This window comes from Oncorhynchus mykiss, chromosome 10 (genome assembly GCF_057628025.1).
Source record: "Oncorhynchus mykiss isolate SJ-2025 chromosome 10, ASM5762802v1, whole genome shotgun sequence".
Classification (NCBI taxonomy): domain Eukaryota; kingdom Metazoa; phylum Chordata; class Actinopteri; order Salmoniformes; family Salmonidae; genus Oncorhynchus; species Oncorhynchus mykiss.
In genome coordinates, this window is record NC_143031.1 from 51,869,795 (window position 1) to 51,895,141 (window position 25,347).

The 25,347-nt window shown below is 41.7% G+C and overlaps 1 protein-coding gene across 1 annotated transcript in view; it reads right to left on the reverse strand.

Annotated features, from left to right (window-relative positions):
• The window catches only part of bco2a (beta-carotene oxygenase 2a), a 116,058-nt gene extending 92,619 nt beyond the window's left edge, over positions 1-23,439 (reverse strand). Inside the window, exon 1 of the mRNA XM_021618973.3 lies at positions 23,204-23,439. Coding sequence (XP_021474648.2) covers positions 23,204-23,231 — 28 coding nt within the window. The 5' untranslated portion in view covers positions 23,232-23,439. The remainder of the gene's footprint in view (positions 1-23,203) is intronic.
• Between the last annotated feature and the right edge of the window lie 1,908 nt (positions 23,440-25,347).

Below are 25,347 nucleotides of genomic sequence, written 5' to 3' on the forward strand. Positions count from 1 at the left end.
CTTGTTTGTTCAAGTCAACCAGCATTTTGTGTCTCAGATCCTTTTTCCAGTCTCTCTTTTCTCGCCCTCCTGGTTTCGACCCTTGCCTGTCCTAACTTCGAGCCCGCCTACCTGACCACTCTGCCTGTCCCTGACCATGCCGACCTGTACCTTTGCCCCCCCCTCTGGATTATCGACCTCTGCCTGAACCTGCCTGCTGCCTGGTACTGTTGCCCCACCTTTGATCTCAAAACAAGTGCATCTACTCACGATCACAGCTGTAAACACAGTCCTGTTCAGAGTAAATGGAACAGATCCATAAATAGAAATGTTCTATTTGCATATAGGGCTCCTGAGTGGCGCAGCGATCGAAGGCACTTCATCTCAGTGCTAGAGGTGTCGCTACAGACCCTGATTTGATTCCAGGCTGTATCACAACCGACCATGAGCGTCGTTCGGGTTTGGCCTGGGTAGGACATCATTGTAAATAAGAATTTGTTCTTTACTGACTTGCCTAGTTAAATAAAGGTTAATTAAAATATCAAATTAAATACTGCAGCTCTAACTGGTTATGCCGCACTGGTCTGTAGAGTATGGGCTGATTCATGCGTAATAGAATTCTACTGCCTACAGCAAAATCTCTTCCATAGTTGTTTTGTTTCAGTATGTTGCATTAAAAGTGACTAAAAATGTGTTGATTCAATCACAATTGCCATAGTAAAGGGAAACGTTAATAGTGTTAACTAAAAGGGAAAGCTCTAGAATGTTGAGTGAAGTTCAATCTCGTGCTTCTTAGTTTGCTGATATTTCTTCTGTGTACAGCATGGCAGTCCCAGGGAGCTGTGTGGCAGTCTCTGACTATTGCGTGCCCGCACACCGAACAGCTTAGAGGGAACATAGATGTAGGCTCACGTCAGTATATACAGTTCAAGTAGGAAGTTTACATACACCTTAGCCAAAATACATTTAATCTCAGTTTTTCACAATTCCAGACATTGAATCCTAGTAAAAAATCCCTGTCTTAGGTCAGTTAGGATCCCCACTTTATTTTAAGAATGTGAAATGTCAGAAAAATAGTAAAGAATGATTTATTTCAGGTTTTAGTTCTTTCATCACATTCCCAGTGGATCAGAAGTTTACATACTGTATACTCAATTAGTAATTGGTAGCATTAGCTTTAATTTGTTTAACTTGAGTCAAACGTTTTGGGTATCCTTCCACAAGCGTCCCACAATAAGTTGGGTGAATTTTGGCCCATTCCTCCTGACAGAGCTGGTGTAACTGAATCAGGTTGGCAGGCCTCCTTGCTCTCACACGCGTTTTCAGTTTTTTCACATTTTCTATGGGATTGAGGTCAGGGCTTTGTGATGGCCACTCCGATATCTTGACTTTGTTGTCTTTAAGCCATTTTGCCACAAAGTATGCTTGGGGTCATTGTCCATTTGGAAGACCAATTTGCGACCAAGATTTAACTTCCTGACTGACGTCTTGACATGTTGCTTCGATATATCCACACAATCTATTTTGTGAAGTGTACCAGTCCCTCCTGCAGCAAAGCAGCCCCGCAACATGATACTGCTTGTGGAGTTGCTTCTTCGGCTTGCAAGCCCCCCCCCCCCCCCTTTTTCCTCCAAACATAACAATGGTCATTATGGCCAAACAGTTCTATTTTTGTTTCATCAGACCAGAGGACATGTCTCCAAATAGTACGATCTTTGTCCCCATGTGCAGTTGCAAACAGTCGTCTGGCTTTTTATTACATTTTGGAGCAGTGGTTTCTTCCTTGCTGAGCGGCCTTTCAGGTTATGTCGATATAGGACTCGCTTTATAGATACTTTTGTACTTTGCTGTTTTTATGGGATTGATTTGCACTTTTCACACCAGTACGTTCAACTGTAGAAGACAGAACACGTCTTTTTCCTGAGCGTTATGATGGCTGCGTGGTCCCAAGGTGTTTATACTTGCGTACTATTGTTTGTACAGATGAACGTGGCCCCTTCAGGTGTTTGGTAATTGCTCCTAAGGATGAACCAGACTCGTGGAGGTCTACAATTATTTAAAGGCACAGTCAACTTAGTGTTTGTAAACTTCTGACCCACTGGAATTTTGATAAAGTGAATTATAAATGTAATAATCTGTCTGTAAACATTTGTTGGAAAAATTACTTGTGTCATGCACAAAGTAGATGTCCTAACCAACTTGCCAAAACTATAGTTTGTTATTAACATTAACATTTTTGGAGTGGTTGGAAAACTAGTTTTGAGTCCAACCTAAGTGTATGTGTCAGGTGCGTGAATGAGGACCCAAAAGCGAATTAACAAACAGAGTTTCTTTAATGATGAACACACGTGGGCTCAGATGGACAGGTAGATTCCGACAGGACAGGACAAGGTTGCAGCAAACACGATGATAGTCTGGTTCAGGCATGAGACACACAAACAAGAATCCGACAAAGACAGGAGCAGAAACAGAGAGAGATATAGGGACCTAATCAGAGGGAAAAAGGGAACAGGTGGGAAAGGGGGTGAATGAGGTAGTCAGAGAAGACAAGGAACAGCTGGGGGAAAGAGGGACAGAAACGGTAACCTAGTACGACCAGCAGAGGGAGACAGGGTGAAAGGAAAGGACAGAAACAAGACACAACATGACAGTACATGACAGTACCCCCCCACTCACCGAGCGCCTCCTGGCGCACTCGAGGAGGAAGCCTGGCGGCAACGGAGGAAATCATCGATCAGCGCACGGTCCAGCACGTCCCGAGAGGGAACCCAACTCCTCTCCTCAGGACCGTACCCCTCCCAATCTACGAGGTACTGGTGACCACGGCCCCGAGGACGCATGTCCAAAATCCTACGGACCCTGTAGATGGGTGCGCCCTCGACAAGGATGGGGGGGGGGGGGGAAGACGAGCGGGGGCGCGAAGAACGGGCTTGATACAGGAGACATGGAAGACCGGGTGGACGCGACGAAGGTATCGCGGAAGAAGAAGTCGAACTGCGACAGGATTAATGACCCGAGAAATACGGAACGGACCAATGAACCGCGGGGTCAACTTGCGAGAAGGGGAAGGTTCTGAGTGGAGAGCCAAACTCTCTGACCGCGACAATATCTAGGACTCTTAGTTCTACGCTTATTAGCAGCCCTCACAGTCTGCGTCCTATAACGGCAAAGTGCAGACCTGACCCTCTTCCAGGTGCGCTCGCAACGTTGGACAAAAGCCTGAGCGGAGGGGACGCTGGACTCGGCGAACTGAGATGAGAACAGCGGAGGCTGGTACCCGAGGCTACTCTGAAAAGGAGATAGCCCGGTCGCAGACGAAGGAAGCGAGTTGTGGGCGTATTCTGCCCAGGGGAGCTGTTCTGACCAAGACGCAGGGTTGCGAAAAGAAAGACTGCGTAAGATGCGACCAATAGTCTGATTGGCCCGTTCTGCTTGACCGTTAGACTGGGGGTGAAAGCCGGAAGAGAGACTGACGGAAGCCCCAATCAAACGGCAAAACTCCCTCCAAAATTGAGACGTGAATTGCGGACCTCTGTCCGAAACGACGTCCGACGGAAGGCCATGAATTCTGAAAACATTCTCGATGATGATTTGTGCCGTCTCTTTAGCAGAAGGAAGCTTAGCAAGGGGAATGAAATGAGCCGCCTTAGAGAACCTATCGACAACCGTAAGAATAACAGTCTTCCCCGCTGACGAAGGCAGTCCGGTGACAAAATCTAAGGCGATGTGAGACCACGGTCGAGAGGGAATGGGAAGCGGCCTGAGACGGCCGGCAGGAGGGGAGTTACCGGACTTAGTCTGCGCGCAGACCGAACAAGCAGCCACGAAACGACGCGTGTCATGCTCCCGGGTGGGCCACCAAAAACGCTGGCGAATGGAAGCAAGCGTACCCCGAACGCCAGGGTGGCCGGCTAACTTGGCAGAGTGAGCCCACTGAAGAACGGCCAGACGAGTAGGAACGGGAACGAAAAGAAGGTTCCTAGGACAAGCGTGCGGCGACGGAGTGTGAGTGAGCGCTTGCTTTACCTGCCTCTCAATTCCCCAGACAGTCAACCCGACAACACGCCCCTCAGGGAGAATCCCCTCGGGGTCAGTGGAGGCTACTGAAGAACTGAAGAGACGAGATAAAGCATCAGGCTTGGTGTTCTTAGAGCCCGGGCGATAAGAAATCACGAACTCGAAACGAGCGAAAAACAGCGCCCAACGCGCCTGACGCGCATTAAGTCGTTTGGCAGAACGGATGTACTCAAGGTTCCTATGGTCAGTCCAAACGACAAAAGGAACGGTCGCCCACTCCAACCACTGTCGCCATTCGCCTAGGGCTAACCGGATGGCGAGCAGTTCGCGGTTTCCCACATCATAGTTACGTTCCGACGGCGACAGGCGATGAGAAAAATACGCGCATGGGTGGACCTTGTCGTCAGAGAGGGAGCGCTGAGAAAGAATGGCTCCCACGCCCACCTCTGACGCGTCAACCTCGACAACGAACTGTCTAGTGACGTCAGGTGTAACAAGGATAGGTGCGGATGTAAAACGATTCTTGAGGAGATCAAAAGCTCCCTGGGCGGAAACGGACCACTTAAAGCACGTCTTGACAGAAGTAAGGGCTGTGAGAGGAGCTGCCACCTGACCGAAATTGCGGATGAAACGACGATAGAAGTTCGCGAAGCCGAGAAAGCGCTGCAGCTCGACGCGTGACTTAGGGACGGGCCAATCAATGACAGCTTGGACCTTAGCGGGATCCATCTTAATGCCTTCAGTGGAAATAACAGAACCGAGAAATGTGACGGAGGAGGCATGAAAAGAGCACTTCTCAGCCTTCACAAAAAGACAATTCTCTAAAAGGCGCTGGAGGACACGTCGAACGTGCTGAACATGAATCTGGAGTGACGGTGAAAAAATCAGGATATCGTCAAGGTAAACGAAAACAAAGATGTTCAGCATGTCTCTCAGGACATCATTGACTAATGCCTGAAAGACAGCTGGAGCGTTAGCGAGGCCGAAAGGAAGAACCCGGTATTCAAAGTGCCCTAACGGAGTGTTAAACGCCGTCTTCCACTCGTCCCCCTCCCTGATGCGCACGAGATGGTAAGCGTTACGAAGGTCCAACTTAGTGAAAAACCTGGCTCCCTGCAGGATCTCGAAGGCTGAAGACATAAGAGGAAGCGGATAACGATTCTTCACTGTTATGTCATTCAGCCCTCGATAATCTATGCAGGGGCGCAGGGACCCGTCCTTCTTCTTAACAAAAAAAAACCCCGCTCCGGCGGGAGAGGAGGAGGGGACTATGGTACCGGCGGCAAGAGCTACAGACAAATAATCTTCGAGAGCCTTACGTTCGGGAGCCGACAGAGAGTATAGTCTACCCCGGGGGGGAGTGGTTCCCGGAAGGAGATCAATACTACAATCATACGATCGGTGTGGAGGAAGAGAGGTGGCCCTGGACCGACTGAACACCGTGCGCAGATCGTGATATTCCTCCGGCACCCCTGTCAAATCACCAGGCTCCTCCTGTGAAGAAGAGACAGAGGAAACAGGAGGGATAGCAGACATTAAACATTTCACATGACAAGAGACGTTCCAGGAGAGGATAGAATTACTAGACCAATTAATGGAAGGATTATGACAAACTAGCCAGGGATGGCCCAAAACAACAGGTGTAAAAGGTGAACGAAAAATTAAAAAAGAAATGGTTTCGCTATGATTACCAGAAACAGTGAGGGTTAAAGGTAGCGTCTCACGCTGAATCCTGGGGAGAGGACTACCATCCAGGGCGAACAAGGCCGTGGACTCCCTTAACTGTCTGAGAGGAATGTCATGTTCCCGAGCCCAGGTCTCGTCCATAAAACAGCCCTCCGCCCCAGAGTCTATTAAGGCACTGCAGGAAGCTGACGAACCGGTCCAGCGTAGATGGACCGACAAGGTAGTGCAGGATCTTGAAGGAGAGACAGGAGTAGTAGCGCTCACCAGTAGCCCTCCGCTTACTGATGAGCTCTGGCTTTTACTGGACATGAAGTGACAAAATGACCAGCAGAACCGCAATAGAGACAGAGGCGGTTGGTGATTCTCCGTTCCCTCTCCTTAGTCGAGATGCGGATACCTCCCAGCTGCATAGGCTCAGCACCCGAGCCGGCAGAGGAAGATGGTAGTGATGCGGAGAGGGGGGCAACGGAGAACGCGAGCTCCTTTCCACGAGCTCGGTGACGAAGATCAACCCGTCGCTCAATGCGAATAGCGAGTTCAATCAAGGAATCCACGCTGGAAGGAACCTCCCGGGAGAGAATCTCATCCTTTACCTCTGCGCGGAGACCCTCCAGAAAACGAGCGAGCAAAGCCGGCTCGTTCCAGCCACTGGAGGCAGCAAGAGTGCGAAACTCAATAGAGTAGTCTGTTATGGATCGATTACCTTGACATAGGGAAGACAGGGCCCTGGAAGCCTCCTCCCCAAAAACAGATCGATCAAAAACCCGTATCATCTCCTCCTTAAAGTCCTGATACTGGTTAGTACACTCAGCCCTTGCCTCCCAGATTGCCGTGCCCCACTCACGAGCCCGTCCAGTAAGGAGAGATATGACGTAGGCGACACGAGCAGTGCTCCTGGCGTAAGTGTTGGGCTAGAGAGAAAACACAATATCACACTGGGTGAGGAACGAGCGGCATTCAGTGGGCTCCCCAGAGTAACACGGCGGGTTATTGATTCTGGGCTCCGGAGATTCGAAAGCCCTGGAAGTGGCCGGTGGATCGAGGCGGAGATGGTGAACCTGTTCTGTGAGGTTGGAGACTTGGGTGGCCAGGGTCTCAACGGCATGTCGAGCAGCACACAATTCCTGCTCGTGTCTGCCTAGCATCGCTCCCTGGATCTCGACGGCTGAGTGGAGAGGATCCGAAGTCGCTGGGTCCATTCTTGGTCGGATTCTTCTGTCAGGTGCGTGAATGAGGACCCAAAAGCGAATTAACAAACAGAGTTTCTTTAATGATGAACACACGTGGGCTCAGATGGACAGGTAGATTCCGACAGGACAGGACAAGGTTGCAGCAAACACGATGATAGTCTGGTTCAGGCATGAGACACACAAACAAGAATCCGACAAAGACAGGAGCAGAAACAGAGAGAGATATAGGGACCTAATCAGAGGGAAAAAGGGAACAGGTGGGAAAGGGGGTGAATGAGGTAGTCAGAGAAGACAAGGAACAGCTGGGGGAAAGAGGGACAGAAACGGTAACCTAGTACGACCAGCAGAGGGAGACAGGGTGAAAGGAAAGGACAGAAACAAGACACAACATGACAGTACATGACAGTATGTAAACTTCCGACTTCAACTGTAGGTTGTAGATCGCAAAAGAGTGTACTGTAAAAAGTATTGCAGAGGATAAAGTTGAATATTGAAAACATTGTTCATTTCATTTCTATTTGTTTCCATAGTCACCAATTAAATTTCATAGACAAGATATTTTTACATTTAAAATAGATCAAGCAATGCCAAAAACAAATCTACATCACAATACAGTAATTGTTGCAGAATTCACCCACAGAAATGACATGCTTAGAATTACTGGGAGTATATAAAGGCCCATTGTTTTATTCGAGTAACGATTAATAAGAGTGGTGTGATGGGGTAGACCAGTGGTTGCTGGAATAGGCTCAATGCTAGAGCCATTGTCAACCTTCGTAGACTATTTTATTAAATCTCATGTGCAAGAATTTCCATCATATGTAAAATACTCTATATACCTCATAAACAAAATCTCACTAATAACGATATTAACATAAGACTGCATTTTGGTCACATTAGATGTCAAGAGTCTATATACCAGCATTCCGTCTCAAGGACAAGGTCACCATCTCTGTTGGCTGGGTAGTGAGACAGACAGTGTGTGCGTAGCAGGACATGTGTGTGCGTATGTTTGTGTGTATGTATGTTTGTGTGAATGTGTGGGAGTGAGAAGTCAGTATAAAATGAATTGTTTTGTATTCTTGACTTTAGAACGTTCCCGTGAATAAACATTTGACCATTGTAGCTGGGTCTCCGCCTGATTCATTTCAACCAGTTTCCTACAAACTCTGGGTTTCAGACTTAGAGTAATATAATTAAATTGGGTTATGTACCTGGAGAACATAATTCTCTTATCACAGCCCTAGCTCACTATTTGAGAGACAGAGATACCAACGAATACACACCAACAAACTTGATTTTAGAGCTGGCTGAATATGTTTTGTCGTATAACTATTTCAGGTTTGATGATGAATACTACCTCCAAATGAATGGAACATCGATGGGCTCCACATTCGCTCCGAGCTATGTTAATCTTTATGTGGGTATTTTTGAACAACGTTTTTGTTATGTTCTGTCAATTACTGATGCCCCCTTTAAGAATTGAGCAGTGTTGATCTATGTTATTCTGGTACTAACTCGTTTTAGTAAATGTGAAGCTCCAGTTCACTTCCTTGTATTCGGAATCTTTTTTATTATATAAATAAGTAATAAGAGCTAAGACATTATAGTTTTGTTAACAATGAAAACAAAAATCTATTTTTGAATAAAATCCTGAAGTGGTATCGATATATTGACAAAAAAATGTGCATATGGGGAGGAACGGGAGAAGAGCTGTCAGACTTTAGGGCATTACTCAATGACATTGACCCCAATCTCAAATTCACTATTGAATGTGACTCTAAAAGTGTTCATTACCTCGATATGTGAAATGAGAAATCAAATGAAACTCTGTTTACAACACTGTATAGAAAGGAAACACACAGAAATACTAAATTACAGGGGGACAGCTTCCACCTTGAAGCATTAAAAAGAGGACTTCAAGAAGCCAGTTTTTCAGACTGCGCCATATATGACACTCCACAGAGGTCAATATAGAAAAAGCAGCAGAGATGTGCAATAGGATTCTAAAAATAGGCTACTTTCCACAATGTGTGGATGAAGCTCTTCATTTGGCATTGGGAAAACATGACCTGAACTTCTACTAAAATGACCCATTAGAGCTAAAGAACACTCTGTAATGTTCACCGCCACATATACTTTGAACTCACAAAAGTGGGAGATGCTGTCAAGAAACACTGGCATGTTTTATCATCGGACCCAGCTTTGACAGCTGAATTTAAGAATCACTCTCACAGCTACACTGCTGCTATAATTAATGTAGTCACTTCCTGTTGTACGGAGAATAAGGAAGAGCTTGGGTTTCTTTATTTGGAAAGTTAGTTGTTTAAAAGAATATGGTAAAGTTTTTTGTAGCTACCTAGCTTCTTATGTTGGATCACGTAACACAGTTGGCATCAGTTGCTGGGACTGCATGTATCTTTCCAGTTATCCTGCCGACCAAGGACGGGTCTGAGGAGCTTTTTGGCGTCGCAGCTAGCCTAGCTGCTAGCTAGCTGGACATCAAGCTAGCGAGGTGTTCTAGAACGCTGCCTGCGATATGGTTAGCCAATGTGGCTGGGACCGTGGATTGTCCCAGGTTTGTGGCTGTCTAGATCCCTGCTGTTTGTTGTTTTTATTTTTTCCCCATGATCTGCCCTGTCTGGAACTGCGAGGAGTAACATCCTAAGATACTTTGCTAGCTACCATGACAAAGACCAAAGCCGATGGGAGTACCGTTGAGGACAGTGCCAGTGGTGTCTTTCTATCACACGTGAAGGATCTTTTAAACAAACAAAAATAAACCTATAAGCAGTTGCTACAACAACAAGAAAATAGTTTCAAGTGTTTTGTCCAAATTCTCATGGATTCTACTAATAAAATAATGGAATACCTGGCCAGAGAGGTCCAGGACCTGAATAACTGTTTACAGTTCTCCAAGGGTGAGCTCGACAAGTTGAAACAGGAGAACGGCAAGATGACAGTAATCTGTAAGTCATTGAGAGAGGACATCAGTTCTGTGTGTGAATCCATGATAACAATGACAGATAAATTAGACAATCTCGAGGGACAATCAAGGCGGAACAACATGGCTGTGGACGGAATTTCAGAATCTCCACATGAGACCTGGATAGAGTCTGAGGACAAAGTGAGGGAAATGATCGCTGAGAAATTGAAGATGGACCACGGGAAGATTGAGATGGAGCGCGCCCACAGGACTGGAAAACCCACCACCGGCCCAGGTGAAAGGCCCAGGCCGATAGTGGTCAAGTTCCTGAGGTTCAAAACAAGGTAGCTGTTCTGCAAAGAGCCAAGAACTTGAGAGGAATCTTCCTCAACAAGGACTATCCTGAAGCTGTGCGCCAGAACAGGGAAGAACTGATCTGTGCGTGAGGACATTCCATACATCCTCATTGTCTATGACAGGCTCATTGTCCACCATCCCACCCAAAAGCCTGGAAGGGATGAGAGAGCCAAGCCTTTTGGGTTCGTAGCCTCAACCCCGTTTTCTCTTGCTTTGTCTGCTCTTTCAATATCATGTCTATCTCTGATAAGCTACCCAGGAAAGGGCTGAAAATAGCCCATATTACTATATGTAGCCTTAGAAATTGTAACGGATTTCCTCCTCTTCGTCTGAGGAGGAGTAGCAAGGATCGGACCAATGCGCAGCATGGTAAGTGTCCATGATACTTTAATAATCACTGAACATGACAAAATACAAAAATAACAAAGGAAATGAAAACCGAAACAGTCCTGAATGGTGACACAAACAACAAAACAGGAAACAATCACCCACGAAACACAAGTGGGAAAAGGCTACCTAAGTATGATTCTCAATCAGAGACAACTAACGACACCTGCTTCTGATTGAGAACCATACCAGGCCAAACACAAAACACAACATAGAAAAACGAACACAGACAATCCACCCAACTCACGCCCTGACCATACTAAAAGAAAGACATAACAAAAGAACTAAGGTCAGAACGTGACAGAAATAAGGGTCATGAAATCAATCATTTGGTAACATGAGATAGCATTCATATATTAGCCATTTCTGAGACTAGATTGATAATTATATAATTCATTTGATGATACATCAGTAGCAATACAATGATATAACATGTATAGATGAGACAGAAATGCTTATGGGGGAGGAGTTGCTGTATATTTTCAGAGCCATATCCCTGTAATGCTTAGAGAAGATCTTATGTCAAGTGTTATTGAAGTGTTGAGGCTGCAGGTTAACTTGTCCTTTTCTTTTGGGGTGTTGCTATAGGCCACCAAGTGCTAACAGTCAGTATCTAAATAATATGTGTGAAATGCTTGATAGTGTATGGGATGTAAACAGAGGTCTACTTTCTTGGGGAACTGAATATTGACTGGTTTTCATCAAGTTGTTCACTCAAGAGGAAGCTTCTTACTGTAACCAGTGCCTGTAATCTGGTTCAGGTTATTAAATCAACCTACTGGGGTGTTTACAAACAATACAGGAACAAAATCATCCACATGTATCGATCACCTCTTTACTAATGCTGTAGAATGTTCTAACGCTGTATCCGTACCCATTGGTTGCAGTGATCACAATATAGTGGCTATATCTAGGAAAGCCAAAGTTCCAACAGCTGGGCCTAAATAGTGTACAAGAGATCACACCAAAGATTTTGCTGTGACTCTTAAGTGGATGATGTTAAAAATATTTGTTGGTGTGATGTGATTAATGAGGAGCATCCAGACACTGCACTTGATGAATTTATGAAATTGTTTCTTCCAATTATTGATAAACATGCAACTGTTAAGAAACTGACTGATACAACTGTTAAGGCTCCATGGATTGATGAGGAATTGATAAACTGTATGGTTGTAAGAAATGGGGCAAAAGGAGTGGCTAATAAGTCATGCTGTACATCTGACTGGCTTACTTACTGCAAATTGAGAAATGATGTGACTAAACTCAACAAAAAGAAGAAGAAACTTTATTATGAAGCCAAGATCAATGATATAACTTTGGAGTACATTAAATGAAATGATGGTTTGAAAGACAAATTCAACTCCATCTTTCATCGAATCAGATGGATTATTCATCACAAACACATTTGATGTTGCCAGTTATTTTAATGATTATTTCACTGGCAAAGTGGACAAGCTTAGACAAACAGTGAGCAATTATATTCATGCATAAAAAAAACAAATAATGAAAGAAAAGCAGTGCAAGTAAGAATTTTGTGAAGTTAGTGTGGGAGAGGTGGAATAATGACCAACTTCCTGGCATTGACAACTTAAATTGAAAGCTACTGATGATGGTGGCTGACTTTATATCCACTCCTGTCATATTTTTAATCTGATCCTAGAGGAAAGTCTTTGTCCTCAGGGCTGGATGGAAGCCAAAGTACTTCTGCTACCCAAGAGTGGTAAAGCGGGCCTTTACTGGTTCTAACAGTAGACCTATAAGCTTGCGGCCAGCTCTTAGCAAACTGTTGGGAAAAAAAATGTTGTTTGACCAAATACAATGCTACTTCTCTGTAAACAAATGAACAACAGACTTTCAGCAAGCTTAGAGAGAAGGGCACTCGACATGTACTACACTGACACAAATGACTGATGATTGGTTGAAAGAAATTGATACTAAGAAGATTGTGGGAGCTGTACTGTTAGATTTCAGTGCAGCCTTTGATATTATTGACCATAACCTGTTATTTAAAAAACTTAAGTGCTATGGGTTTTCAACCTCTGCCATATTGTTGAGTCAGAAGTTTACATATACTTAGGTTGGAGTCATTAAAACTCGTTTTTCAACCACACAAATTTCTTGTTAACAAACTATAGTTTTGGCAAGTTAGGACATCAACTTTGTGCATGACAAGTAATTCTTACAACAATTGTTTACAGACAGATTATTTCACTTGTAATTCACTGAATCACAATTCCAGTGGTTCAGAAGTTTACATACACTAAGTTGACTGTGGCTTTAAACAGCTTGGAAAATTCCAGAAAATGATGTCATGGCTTTAGAAGCTTCTGATATGCTAACTGACATAATTTCAGTATACTGGAGGTGTACCTGTGGATGTATTTCAAGGCCTACCTTCTAACTCAGTGGCTCTTTGCTTGACATCATGGGAAAATCAAAAGAGATCAGCCAAGACTTCAGAGAAAAAAATTTAGACCTTCAAAAGTCTGGTTCATCCTTGGGAACAATTTCCAAACACCTGAAGGTATGACGTTCATCTGTACAAACAATAGTACGCAAGTATAAACACCATGGGACCACACAGCCATCATACCGCTCAGGAAGGAAAATCGTTCTGTCTCCTAAAGATTAACGTACTTTTATGCGAAAAGTGCAAATCAACCCCAAAACAACAGCAAATGAACTTGTGAAGATGCTAGTGGAAACAGGTACAAAAGTATCTATATCCACAGTAAAACAAGTCCTAAATCAACATAACCTGAAAGGCCGCTCAGCAAGGAAGAAGCCACTGCTCCAAAACCGCAATAAAAAAAGCCAGACTACGGTTGCAACTGCACATGGGGACAAAGATCATACTTTTTGAGGAACTGCCCTCTGGTCTGATGAAACAAAAATATAATTGTTTTGCCATAATGACCATTGTTTTGTTTGGAGGAAAAAGAGGGAGGTTTGCAAGCCCAAGAACACCATCCCATGAGTGAAGCATGGGGGTGGCAGCATCATGTTGTGGGGGTGCTTTGCTGCAGGAGGGACTGGTGCACGTCACAAAATAGATGGCTTCATGAGGATGCAAAATTATGTGGGAATATTGAGGCAACATCTCAAGACATCATTCAGGAAGTTAAAGCTTGGTCGTAAATGGGTCTTACAAATGGACATTGATCCCAAGCATACTTACAAAGTTGCAGAAAAATGGCTTAAGGACAACAAAGTCATGATATTGGAGTGACCATCACAAAGCCCTGACCTCAATCCTAGAGAAAATGTGTGGGCAGAACTGAAAAAGTGTGTGCGGGCAAGGAGGCCTATACTTTAAACCTGACTCAGTTACACCAGCTCTGTCAAGAGGAATTGGCCAAAATTCACCCAACTTATTGTGGGAAGCTTGTGGAAGGCTACCCGAAATGCTTGACCCAAGTTAAACAACTTAAAGGCAATGCTAGAAAATACTAATTGAGTGTATGCATACTTCTGACCCACTGGGAATCTGATGAAATAAATAAAAGCTGAAATAAATACATTTTCTCTAGTATTAATCTTACATTTCACATTTTTAAAATAAAGTGGGGATCCTAACTGACCTAAGACAGGGAATTCTTACTAGGATTAAATGTCAGGAATTGTGAAAAAGGGAGTTTCGTGAATTCTCGTGACACAAAACCTCTCTCATTGTCATTCAAAGTGGAGATTAACCTAGGTTGTATTCACATCCTACCATGCCCTTGTCTGTATGTTATACCTTGAATCTATTCTTCCGCAAAAAGAAACCTGCTCCTTTTACTCTCTGTTCCGAAAGCACTAGATGACCAGTTCTTGTAGACTTTAGCCGTACCCTTATCCTACTCCTCCTCTATTCCTCTGGTGATGTAGAGGTTAATCCAGGCCCTGCAGTGCCTAGCTCCACTTCCATTCCCCAGGCGCTCTCTTTTGCTGACTTCTGTAACCGTAAAAGCCTTGGTTTCATGCATGTTAAAAATACCTAAAGTTGTATTACAAAAGTGGTTTGAAATATTTTGGCAAAGTTTATAGGCAACTTTTGAAATATTTTGTATTGACGTTGCGCATTTTGGGAGCTGTTTTTTTCTGGATCAAACGCGCCAAATAAATTGACATTTTGGATATATATGGACGGAATTAATCGAACAAAAGGACCAATTGTGATGGTTATGGGGCATACAGTGGGGCAAAAAAGTATTTAGTCAGCCACCAATTGTGCAAGTTCTCCCACTTAAAAAGATGAGAGAGGCCTATAATTTTCATCATAGGTACACTTCAACTATGAGAGACTAAATTACTTACTGTTACCTTAAATTGTAAACTGTCATAAAAAAACATATAGATTCAATGTGGTGGGACTATGTCCACACAATGGTGCTAATTTAAAAAGCTCACAAAATCTCTGAAGAAGGCTGTGTGGCCGACATGTAAAGCTTATTAAAGAACAGTGATGATATCAAGATCGGTGTGTGGGTTTCTTATTTTTTCTCACTTTATTCTACTGTTACCATGCACCTGCAAAAAAAGATAGCTCAGATGTGTGAGTGCCTTTTGATTTAAAAAAGAGGATATCAAAAATTAGACTACTTGGATAACAACGTTTACATGACAATGTTTTCTAAAGTTATTGTGATCATTTCTCTCTCACACACACACACATTTACTATCACTAACTAAACAGAAATCAAAATGTCAGCTAGCTAGCTGTAACCAACGCCTACAACAGGTAAAAGTTAGAATGTACCATGGAGGATTAGCCAGAGAGCTAACATTAGCTAGCTAGTTAGCTAGCTCAAATTAGCTAGCTACAGTAACTAGATAGCAAATATTTCTTTGACGTCCTTCTCCCCAACAAACCACTGCTTTAGTTACAAAAGTAAAACAAGAATGCAGGAGAACAGGGACTACAACTTAGCAGTCAAATATTTTCAAAGTATTTTGCATACATTTTGAGAAACAGTTGTTTTTAAGCTTTGTTGTTTTGTAGCTTACCATGCGCTCTGTCCCAACTGCCATATGGAATGTTGATGGACCTGCTCAAGCAGACTGCATTCGCGAAGAGATCTATTGCTGCGCGTGAAGCTCAGTTTCCAATCCAGGTTTTAGCTGGAACTTCTGGTTCTTATTTGTAAAGGTTTTATTGCCATGTTGGAAGACCACCACATTAATTATTCTGACAACAGCCGAGTGGCTACCCCAAACTGCATGATAACAGTGACTAAAACTAGTTGATTCATCAACACGGTCATTTTCTGTGGCATATTTGGCTGCTCTAACAAGGCAGGAAAGAAAACAGGAAAAAAATATACATTTACAGATGTCATGAAACACTATTGGAGACACCAATGAGATAAGACTCAAGAACTGTCAGAAAAGCTAAGAAACCTTTTTGCCCGTCAAGACCTGAACAAAGACAGCTGTCAATACAAGGTTTACTACGTTTATTTCATCACTGGTAAGTCAAGTCTGATCGATTTCAAGTTTAATTTAACTGTTATGCTAACCAGGAGTTAACACCTACCCTAAATTACCCAAAATGAGCTAGCTGGCTCGATAGCTTGTAGTCTAGCTATTAACATGTGTCACCTGAGTTTCAAGTTTTGGGGAAGAATGTGGCCTTTGATTAACCTTTCATGCAATTCTACTACACTTTATATGACATTAGCAGAATCTTTGTTGGTCCAGGCCTACTCTTCTGACACTGACAACAGATAAATAAAAGTGACCTTGTCTTGAAAGCAACCATGTGCTCTAGGCCGAAAAGGGGTCCTGACTAAAAGGGATCCAGCTTGTCAAATTAATGTAAACAGTTATTTTTTTTGCATTTCAGCTAACCTAACTAACCCTTAACTTAATTCTCCTATCCTGCTGTTTACATTTTCCCAATCTGCTATGAAATGTCAAATATTATGTTCATTTTACAAAAGCTGGATCCCTTCTAGCCATAACCATGAAAAGGGGGGACGCAAATTCATAAGAGGGGGGAAAATGTAAGGACATGACATTATAGGACAAAGGCATCAATGAGACAGGACAACTTGATGTGTTGACTATTGGTTGGTTCCTGCCCAACAATATATTTAATATGTATATGACAATGAAACACCTGAATTAATTAAAAACAACCAAGGACTTCAAAGCCCTGTTGGTATAGGTAACCGGAAGAAGTGATATTCTAACATCAGGTGTGCTTCTCATATCAAGACACCCATGTCAACTGGATTCCCACTGTGAAGATGAGCAATGCTGCATCAGCTTCTACTTCTACTCGGTCCTGTTCCAGATACGAAAGGAGACATCCCTCAGTTATATGAGATGGTTGTCATATGCTGTACTTTGGACAATCTGAATGGTTCTGTTGTGCCATTTAAGTAGAGATTACATTCACCTTGGTGTCAAGACAAAAGTGCCCCCTTAAACTGTATGAATATATACAATGTAATTTCGAACTTGTAAAATACTATTGTTGATATTGTAAACATACTGTACTTTAATAATAGGCTATTTTGTTGTATGGGTGAAATGAAAAGTATGTTGTCATCTCTGCTTTGCCTAGCCCCATTGAATAAAAAATATTTCTTATAGCCCAACTATTGTCTTTCTTTTACACATTTAGCATAGATAATGTCATTGTTGTGTTAGTCTTGGTAATAGCAGTTGTATGTTTTAAGTTAAGGATCCCATTATCTCCTCTTTCCAGACATTTCACCACCTAAATTACAAGGGTTGGATATGTACTGAACAATTTAATGTCAGCACAAGTAATGTAGCTTCAAACATTGTCTATTGGTATTGTTTTTAAATTGAACATATAGCTGACCAATGTAAACAATGTGCGAGTAAAGCTATTCTCTGCTTCAGATGCACAATATCAAGGGGTAGGGCTGTTACGGTGACTACATTACCACGAAACCGGCAGTCACGAGTCATGAAGGCGGTCAAATTACACATGACCATTTAGTCATGGTAAATTAGGCTTCTCCAAGCTCTGATGCTGCTGATGGTCATTAGTAGACTACAATAATTGATAACTGTCTGGTACTCAGCACTCTATTGTTCCTCTAATCACCCTGACATCAATGCAAATGTAATTAAAAATCGAATCAAACTCTTAATGAGAGCCGATGAGCTCATGTTACACAACATTTCTCTAGGCTTTGCAATTGTGTGAGAAAACAGAGTGATTGACTCTATTAAAACTAAGAGGATCCCATCAGCTTTCTATAGGCTAGGCTAATGTCAATATGCCGTGTCCATTGCTGTTTTGGTTAGTCATTATTGTCTTATTTCACTGTAGAGCCTCCAGCCATGCTCAATATGCCTGTCATGACTTGTCCTGATCAGGTCAGGTTACAGGAGACCACATATTATCTCTCAACCCCAACAGAGGAGGAGAGATCTAGGGGTCTGCTGATGTGGGGGTTTTATGACCCCTCACGCCCCTGGTAAATCTCAGGCCACAGACAAATTCCTTTGTCCTGTTACTATGGAGAACCAGCCTCAGAACATTAAACATGAAATAAAGGGACTTTGGAACAATGGTTTCCGTCAGCCAAAATGGTGGTCATGACGATAGATGGAATATGAAAATGTATGTCATTTTTGTTTTGTTATTAAAGGTTAATAGATGACGTTAATACGAAAACACTGTAACGTGAAGAGTTTTCCTAGTATATGTTTGATGTTTATACATTGTACGTTGTATGGAAAATATCCAAATCAAAGAGAATGTTTTGGGAAAGATAAAATGTGAAGTTAGTTGTCTAAAATTGAATTTGAGTCAAATCTAGACCTTGCCCTCATAACTTGGTACACCCAGAGAATTGCCCTAAAGGCAGTTACGCCCACTTCTGACCCAAGGGTATAAAACCTGTGAGTAAAGAATTTACAGGAAAACTACGTGACCCAAGTTTCTACCCAAGCTACGGATGAGTAGCTGTGTCTAAGCGGGTGAATTCAAGTCGAACCACCTAGCCTCCATCTCCCATCGAATCGTGGTAACTACACTGTTTCATTCCAACGCTGTGAGCTCTGAGCTACAGAGTTGTCTGTCCTCAGAAGACCCCTTCCAGAGCAAGGGTGAGGGAACAGACTCCTAAGCCAAAAAGACACTGACATCGGGAGGACGATCAGAGAGGTGCCCCAAACGTAATTACATCATTATATTCTGACCCATAAGAGCGGCAGTTTGGGGCAAGGCTAGGGTCAGAATAGCATAGCTGACAAATTCACCCAAATGTATATCTGTCTCGTGTACCTTCTTTTTTCTCTCTCTCTTTGAAATCCCAATTTTGGGTAACACGCGCCATAGTGTGTTGGCTCGTTAAACTAAGTTCTAATCAATAGCCTATAATGTGTTTTGTCTATGTGTATCTTTTATCATCATTTTAGCTTTTTTAGTAAATAAATATCCAACTAAGATTGGTGTGGTACGAACTCATTGGTGAGACCCGGGGCAGTGCAGATTCACGGACTATACGGCGTTCAGAACGAGATTGCAGGTTAATTAGCGCCTGTTGTAAAATCGATATTCTGATATTCTTTGAGTTAATTTGGGAAATAGAAACTCAATAAAAACTAGTTTTCCTATGGTCCCCCAGGTTAATGCGTTAATAATTGCTTGATTCAGTTAATCACGCAATTAGAAACTTGTAATCATTCAATGCGCAACAGTCGTCACATTAACTAATACAACGTCACGACATGCCTTAGCTTGCCCTTTTGTTCCACCTCTCACACGTGGTGACCTCACCTGGTTTAAATGGTGTCTCTAGAGACAAAATGTTAATGGGATTTATCTGTTAATTGAATGATTAAAATATTCCACCCTGAAAACATATAATTGTATGGAATTGATTGGAATTAATACAATTATAATCAATTAATGTGTAGTTCTACTCAGAATTAAGGTAAAACAATATAGGAACAGGATAGGAACATTTGCTATCTAACTGGGAGTCTCCTGAGTGAAAACATCCGAAGTTCTTCAAAGGTAAATGATTTAATTTGATTGCTTTTCTTATTTTTGTGAAAATGTTGCCTGCTGCCAGCAGAGCCTAGCATAGCATTATGCAATGATAAACTTACACAAATGCTTGTCTAACGTTGGCTGTAAAGCATATTTTGAAAATCTGAGATGACAGTGTGATTAACAAAAGGCTAAGCTGTGTCTCAATATATTTCATTTGTGATTTTCATGAATGGAGGATGGAGATTTATGTCCGCTGCGTTATGCTAATTAGTTTGAGGCTATGATTACGCTCCCGGATCCGGGTTTGATAGTTGCAAGTTAAGTTAAAGCTAGGGGGCAGAATTTTCACTTTTGGATAAATAGCGTGCCCAATTTCAACTTCCTGCTACTCATGCCAAGAATATAAGATATACATATTATTAGTAGATTTGGATAGAAAACACTGAGGTTTCTAAAACTGTTTGAATCATGTATGTGAGTATAACAGAACTTATGTAGCAGGCAAATCCCCGAGGACTAACTGTTCAGGTTTTTTTTTCTTCCCCCATCTCTGTTCACTATATTGTCTTTACCATTGGATATTTAATAGTAACCAATTTTCAGTTCCTACCGCTTCCACACGATGTCGCCAGTCTTTGGAATATGGTTGAGGTTATTCCTTTGTGCATTGAAGAAGTAGGCCAACTCGGAACTGGGGACGCTTTTGTGAGTTGCGCAAGACATGAAAAGCAGAGCTGGTTTCTTTTCATTCATGTATTGAATACAGATTGCCCCGTCTACAATGTGATCGATTATTAACATTTAAAAATACCTAACGTTGTATTACAAAAGTAGTTTAAAATATTTTGGCAAAGTTTATAGGCAACTTTTGAAATATTTTGTAGTGACGTTGTGTTTTTGTAAGCTGTTTTTTTCTGGATCAAACGCGCTTTATAAATGGACATTTTCGATATATATGGACGGAATTAATCGGACAAAAGAACCAATTGTGATGTTTATGGGACATATTGGAGTGCCAACAAAAGAAGCTCGTCAAAGGTAATGCATATTTTATATTTTATTCCAGCGTTTTGTGTAGCGCCTGCTACGCTAGCTCCTTTGTTTACTGCAGGTGCAGATGGGTGCAGGCTATAAGATAATATCTTCTTATGCTTTCGCCGAAAAGCATTTAAAAAATCTGACATGTTGGCTGGATTTACTACGAGTGTAGCTTTAATTGAGTATCTTACATGTGTGATTTAATGAAAGTTTGAATTTTATAGCATTTTTTTTAAATCTGGCGCTCTGCATTTCCCTGGCAATTGGCCAGTTGAGACGCTAGCGTCTCCCATATCCATAAGAGGTCATTAGAAGCCTCCTCCCTAAGTTTGTTTTATTCACTGCCTTAGCACACTGCCAACTCGGATATTGGACTTTACCGCCTAAGTTATGAAATAGGGTATAAAGTATCAGCCTACTTGGTGACACCCACAGAACCACTATTTTTGCACAAAAATGAATTCTCACAAGTTTTCGAATACCACTGTCCATTCCGATATTCTAATATTCCTATAACGTACCTGTCCCTATATTCTATTCTATCAACAGATGTTTCTGCATTAAAGCATACCGGAAGACAGTGTTTACAACATATCCTTCTGAAGGTATTCATACCCCTTGACTTATTCCATATTTTTTTTGCATCACAGCCTGAATTCAAAATAGATTAAAAAAAAAATGAATAATCACATGTACACATATACCCCATAATCACAAAGTGAAAACAGGTTTTTAGAAATGTCATGCACATTTATTGAAAACGAAATACAGATATATCTAATTTACATAAGTATTCAAATCCCTGAGTCAATACATGTTAGAATCACATTTGTCTGCGTTTACAATTCTGGGTCTTTCTAGGTAAGTCTCGAAAAGATTTACAAACCAGCATTGTACTATATTTTTCAAGGTGGTTGTTGATAATTGCTAGACAGCCATTTTAAAGCAGATTGAGGTCAAAACAGTAACTCGGCCACTCGGGTATATTCACTGTCTTCATGGTAAGCAACTCCAGTGTATATTTGGACAAGTGCTTTAGGTTATTGACCTGCTGAAAGGTGAATTCATCTCCCAGTGGCTGGTGGAAAGCAGACTGAACCAGTTTTTCCTCTAGGATTTTGCTTGTGCTTAGTTCCATTCCTTATATTTTTCATCCAGAAAAACTCCTCAGTCCTAAACGATTACAAGCGTACCCATAACATGATGCAGCAACCACTGTGCTTGAAAATATGGAGAGTGGAATGTGTTGTATTGAATTTGCCCCAAACAAAACACTTTGTATTTAGGACAATTGATTTGCTTTGCCACATTTTATGCAGTATTATTTTAGTGCCTTGTTGCAAACAGGATGCATGTTTTGGAATATATCAGGCTTCCTTCTTTTCACTCTGTCAATTAGGTTATTAATATTGTGGAGTAACTACAATGTTGTTGATCCATTCTCAGTTTTCTCCTATCACAGCCAATGAACTCTAACTGTTTTAAAGTCACCATTGGCCTCATGGTGAAATCCCTATATGGTTTCCTTCCTTTCCAGCAACTGAGTTAGGAAGGTTCCCTGTATCTTTGTAGTGACTGGGTGTTTTGATACACCATCCAAAGTGTATTTAATAACTTCACCATGCTCAAAGGGATATTCAAGGTATATTTTTCACTTCTACCACGAGGTGCCCTTCTTTGCGAGGCATTGGAACACCTTCCTGGTGTTTGTGGTTGAATCTGTGTTTGAAATTCACTGCTCGACTGAGGGAACGTACAGATAATTGTATGTGTGGGGTACAGTGGTGAGGCAGTCATTCAGAAATAATGTTAAGAACAATTATTGCACACAGAATGAGTCCATGCAACTTATGACTTGTTAATCACAATTTTTTACTCCTGAAGTTATTAAGGCTTGTCAAAACAAAGTGGTTGAATACTTATTGACTCAAGACATTTCAGCTTTTTGTTGTTAATGAATTTGTCCAAAAAAATATAGAAAAACATAATTCCACTTTGACATTGTGGAGTATTGTGTGTAGGCCAGTGACACACAATTCCAATTTAATCAACAAAATGTGGAAAAATAAATACTTTCGGAAGGCACTATGTGCTTCCATTGCAAACAAGAAAGTAAACATACTTTACAGCCAGCATTGTTATAGTCTCTATGACCAACATGTCTTGTCTTTCAGTCAAACAGGCTATTCCAGATTAACATTTGTATTTGCCAACTGTTTTTAGTAAGGACAGGATACACACCCACACAGAGGGAAACAACAGTCACGTGCAGCTATAATATGCAGTAAAATAGCATAGGAAACAACAGTAAAATTCACATATAATAAGCAGTAATATGCAGCTATATGCTGTAAAATGTAGCCTAGCAAACAACAGTAATATGCAGCTATATGCTGTAAAATGTAGCCTAGCAAACAACCGTAAAATGCAGCTATAATATGCAGTAATATGTAGCCCAGGAAACAGCAATCACATGCAGCTATAATATGTAGTAATATATAGACTATGAAACAACCAATATGCCAACAGCTGTAGTCTGGGCAAAAACAGTCATATTCAGCTGTAGCCTAGGATACAAAAGTAATATGCGGCTGTAGGTTATAGATAAAGAGATTAAGATGCAGGATTAACCTTTAAAGAGGAGAATAACCTTACCTGATACCTCAAGCTTTACTGGTGGCATGGCTTGACTTAGAACACTGCTGCTGCTGTGTGAAGAATTCTGTGCGTGGAATTCAGTTAGCTACAGAAGTCTACTGTCCTTTTATAGAGAAAGCTTTTTTTGCTAGTTGGGCACTACACTGCTCGCTAGTGAGCTACACACTCTACTGGCAGTCAATATGGAGGCGGTGCATTATATAATCCTGGTATATAACCCATTGCTGAGGAACAAAGGGACAGGGAGGGGAGAGAGAGTGGAAAGAGAGCCAGCATCATTCAGGGATGAGAATACAGGGACAGTCATAGAACAGTCCCTTTTCTGATCTTCACACCAGGGTCAGGGGTTCATTTCAATGTATAGAGGCAGAGAACCATTGCGATAGGTCCTATTTCACTGTAGTACTTTTTTTTGTTTACTTCCTGAATTGAATGAAATGACTGCTTCTCACAGGCAATTCTTGTAGTTTTAAGCATTTTTAGATACTTTTTGCATGTTGTTTCCTAGTATGTGCAGTGCTTTTAGGCTTGAACTTGAACCTTTAGGCTAAGTCATCTTGTAGTGGGAAGTGATTATGACCTAATTTGGGCTATTTGTACAGCTTACCTAACAGGGGCAAGGGTCAAATTAGTTTCATTGCTTTCATCCCACACACACACACCTCTACTATTAGTATTAAACTATTCTCTAATGGCACTATAATGAAAAATGCATAATAGTTCTATATCTATACATTCACTGGACATTTAAACCAATATATTGTGTATTTTTTTAATCAATTATAAGGATGCTGGCCTGTTCAAATACTTGTGTAATAAAATAACAATATGGACATAGAGAATAGACCGGTGGCAGTTAATGTGCACTGGTTGTCTTCACTTTCCCCGGTTCAGTCAGTGGGTCAAACATTTATGGCCGGACATATACTGTGTATGGGCTAAAGGCTACACGCAAAGACAGTGTAAACCTGTTACACGGTCAGATCATCTCTGATATACTAGCATACAACTCCCCCTTGTGGCTATTCAGATGATGGCTAAACAGTGTAGTACAGTAGAACCTTGGACATTTATTACCACTCTTTGAAAACCAATGCACAAATAAATAATTTTTTTACTTAGATTTAAATAATGAAAAGAAAGATCCGTTATTAGGCTATACAGTCATTCTACACGGACTTTGAATTCAGTTTTAGAAACACAATGTGTTAGTCTTTCGTTTGAGGAACATGCAGCAAGCTATGCATGCCTAGTTTGTTAATTTACCCTAGCAGATGCTCTTATATTCCCATGCCCTAATCACAGTCACCGCAAATCTATTTTTAACAACAATATCATTAAATAAAATAAACTTGAAAACTATACTTTCCCAAATGAACAAAAGTTGCAAGTGCATATAGGCCTAACTGATTATATGCAGTTGGTTGCTGTGTTAAAAAAAACAAATGGCTTTTTCTCAAATTCAGTGATGATTAGATACTTTTTTGGTTTATTTTTATTTCACCTTTATTTAACCAGGTAGGCCAGTTGAGAACAAGTTCTCATTTACAACTGCGACCTGGCCAAGTTAAAGCAAAGCAGTGCAACAAAATCAACAACACAGTTACACAAACAAACGTACAGTCAATCACACAATAGAAAAGTATATGTACAGTGTGTGCAAATGTAGAAGAGTGGGGAGGTAAGGCAATAAATAGGCCATGGAGGCAAAATAATTACAATTTAGCATTAACACTGGAGTGATAGATGTGCAGATTGTGATGTACAAGTAGAGGTACTGGGGTGCAAAAGAGCAAGATTATAAGTAACAACATGGGGATGAGGTAGTTCGGTGCAGTATTTACAGATTGGCTGTGTACAGGTACAGTGAATGGTGAGCTGCTTAAAGTTAGAGAGGGAGATTTAAGACTCCAGCTTCAGTGATTTTTGCAATTCGTTCCAGTCATTGGTAGCAGAGAATTGGAAGGAAAGGCAGCCAAAGCAAGTGTTTGCTTTGGGGGTGACCAGTAATATATACCTGCTGGAGTGCGTGCTACCGGTGGGTGTTGCTATGGTTACCAGTGAGCTGAGATAAGGTGGGGCTTTACCTAGCATAGACTTACAGATGACCTGGAGCCAATGGGTTTGGCAACAAATATGTG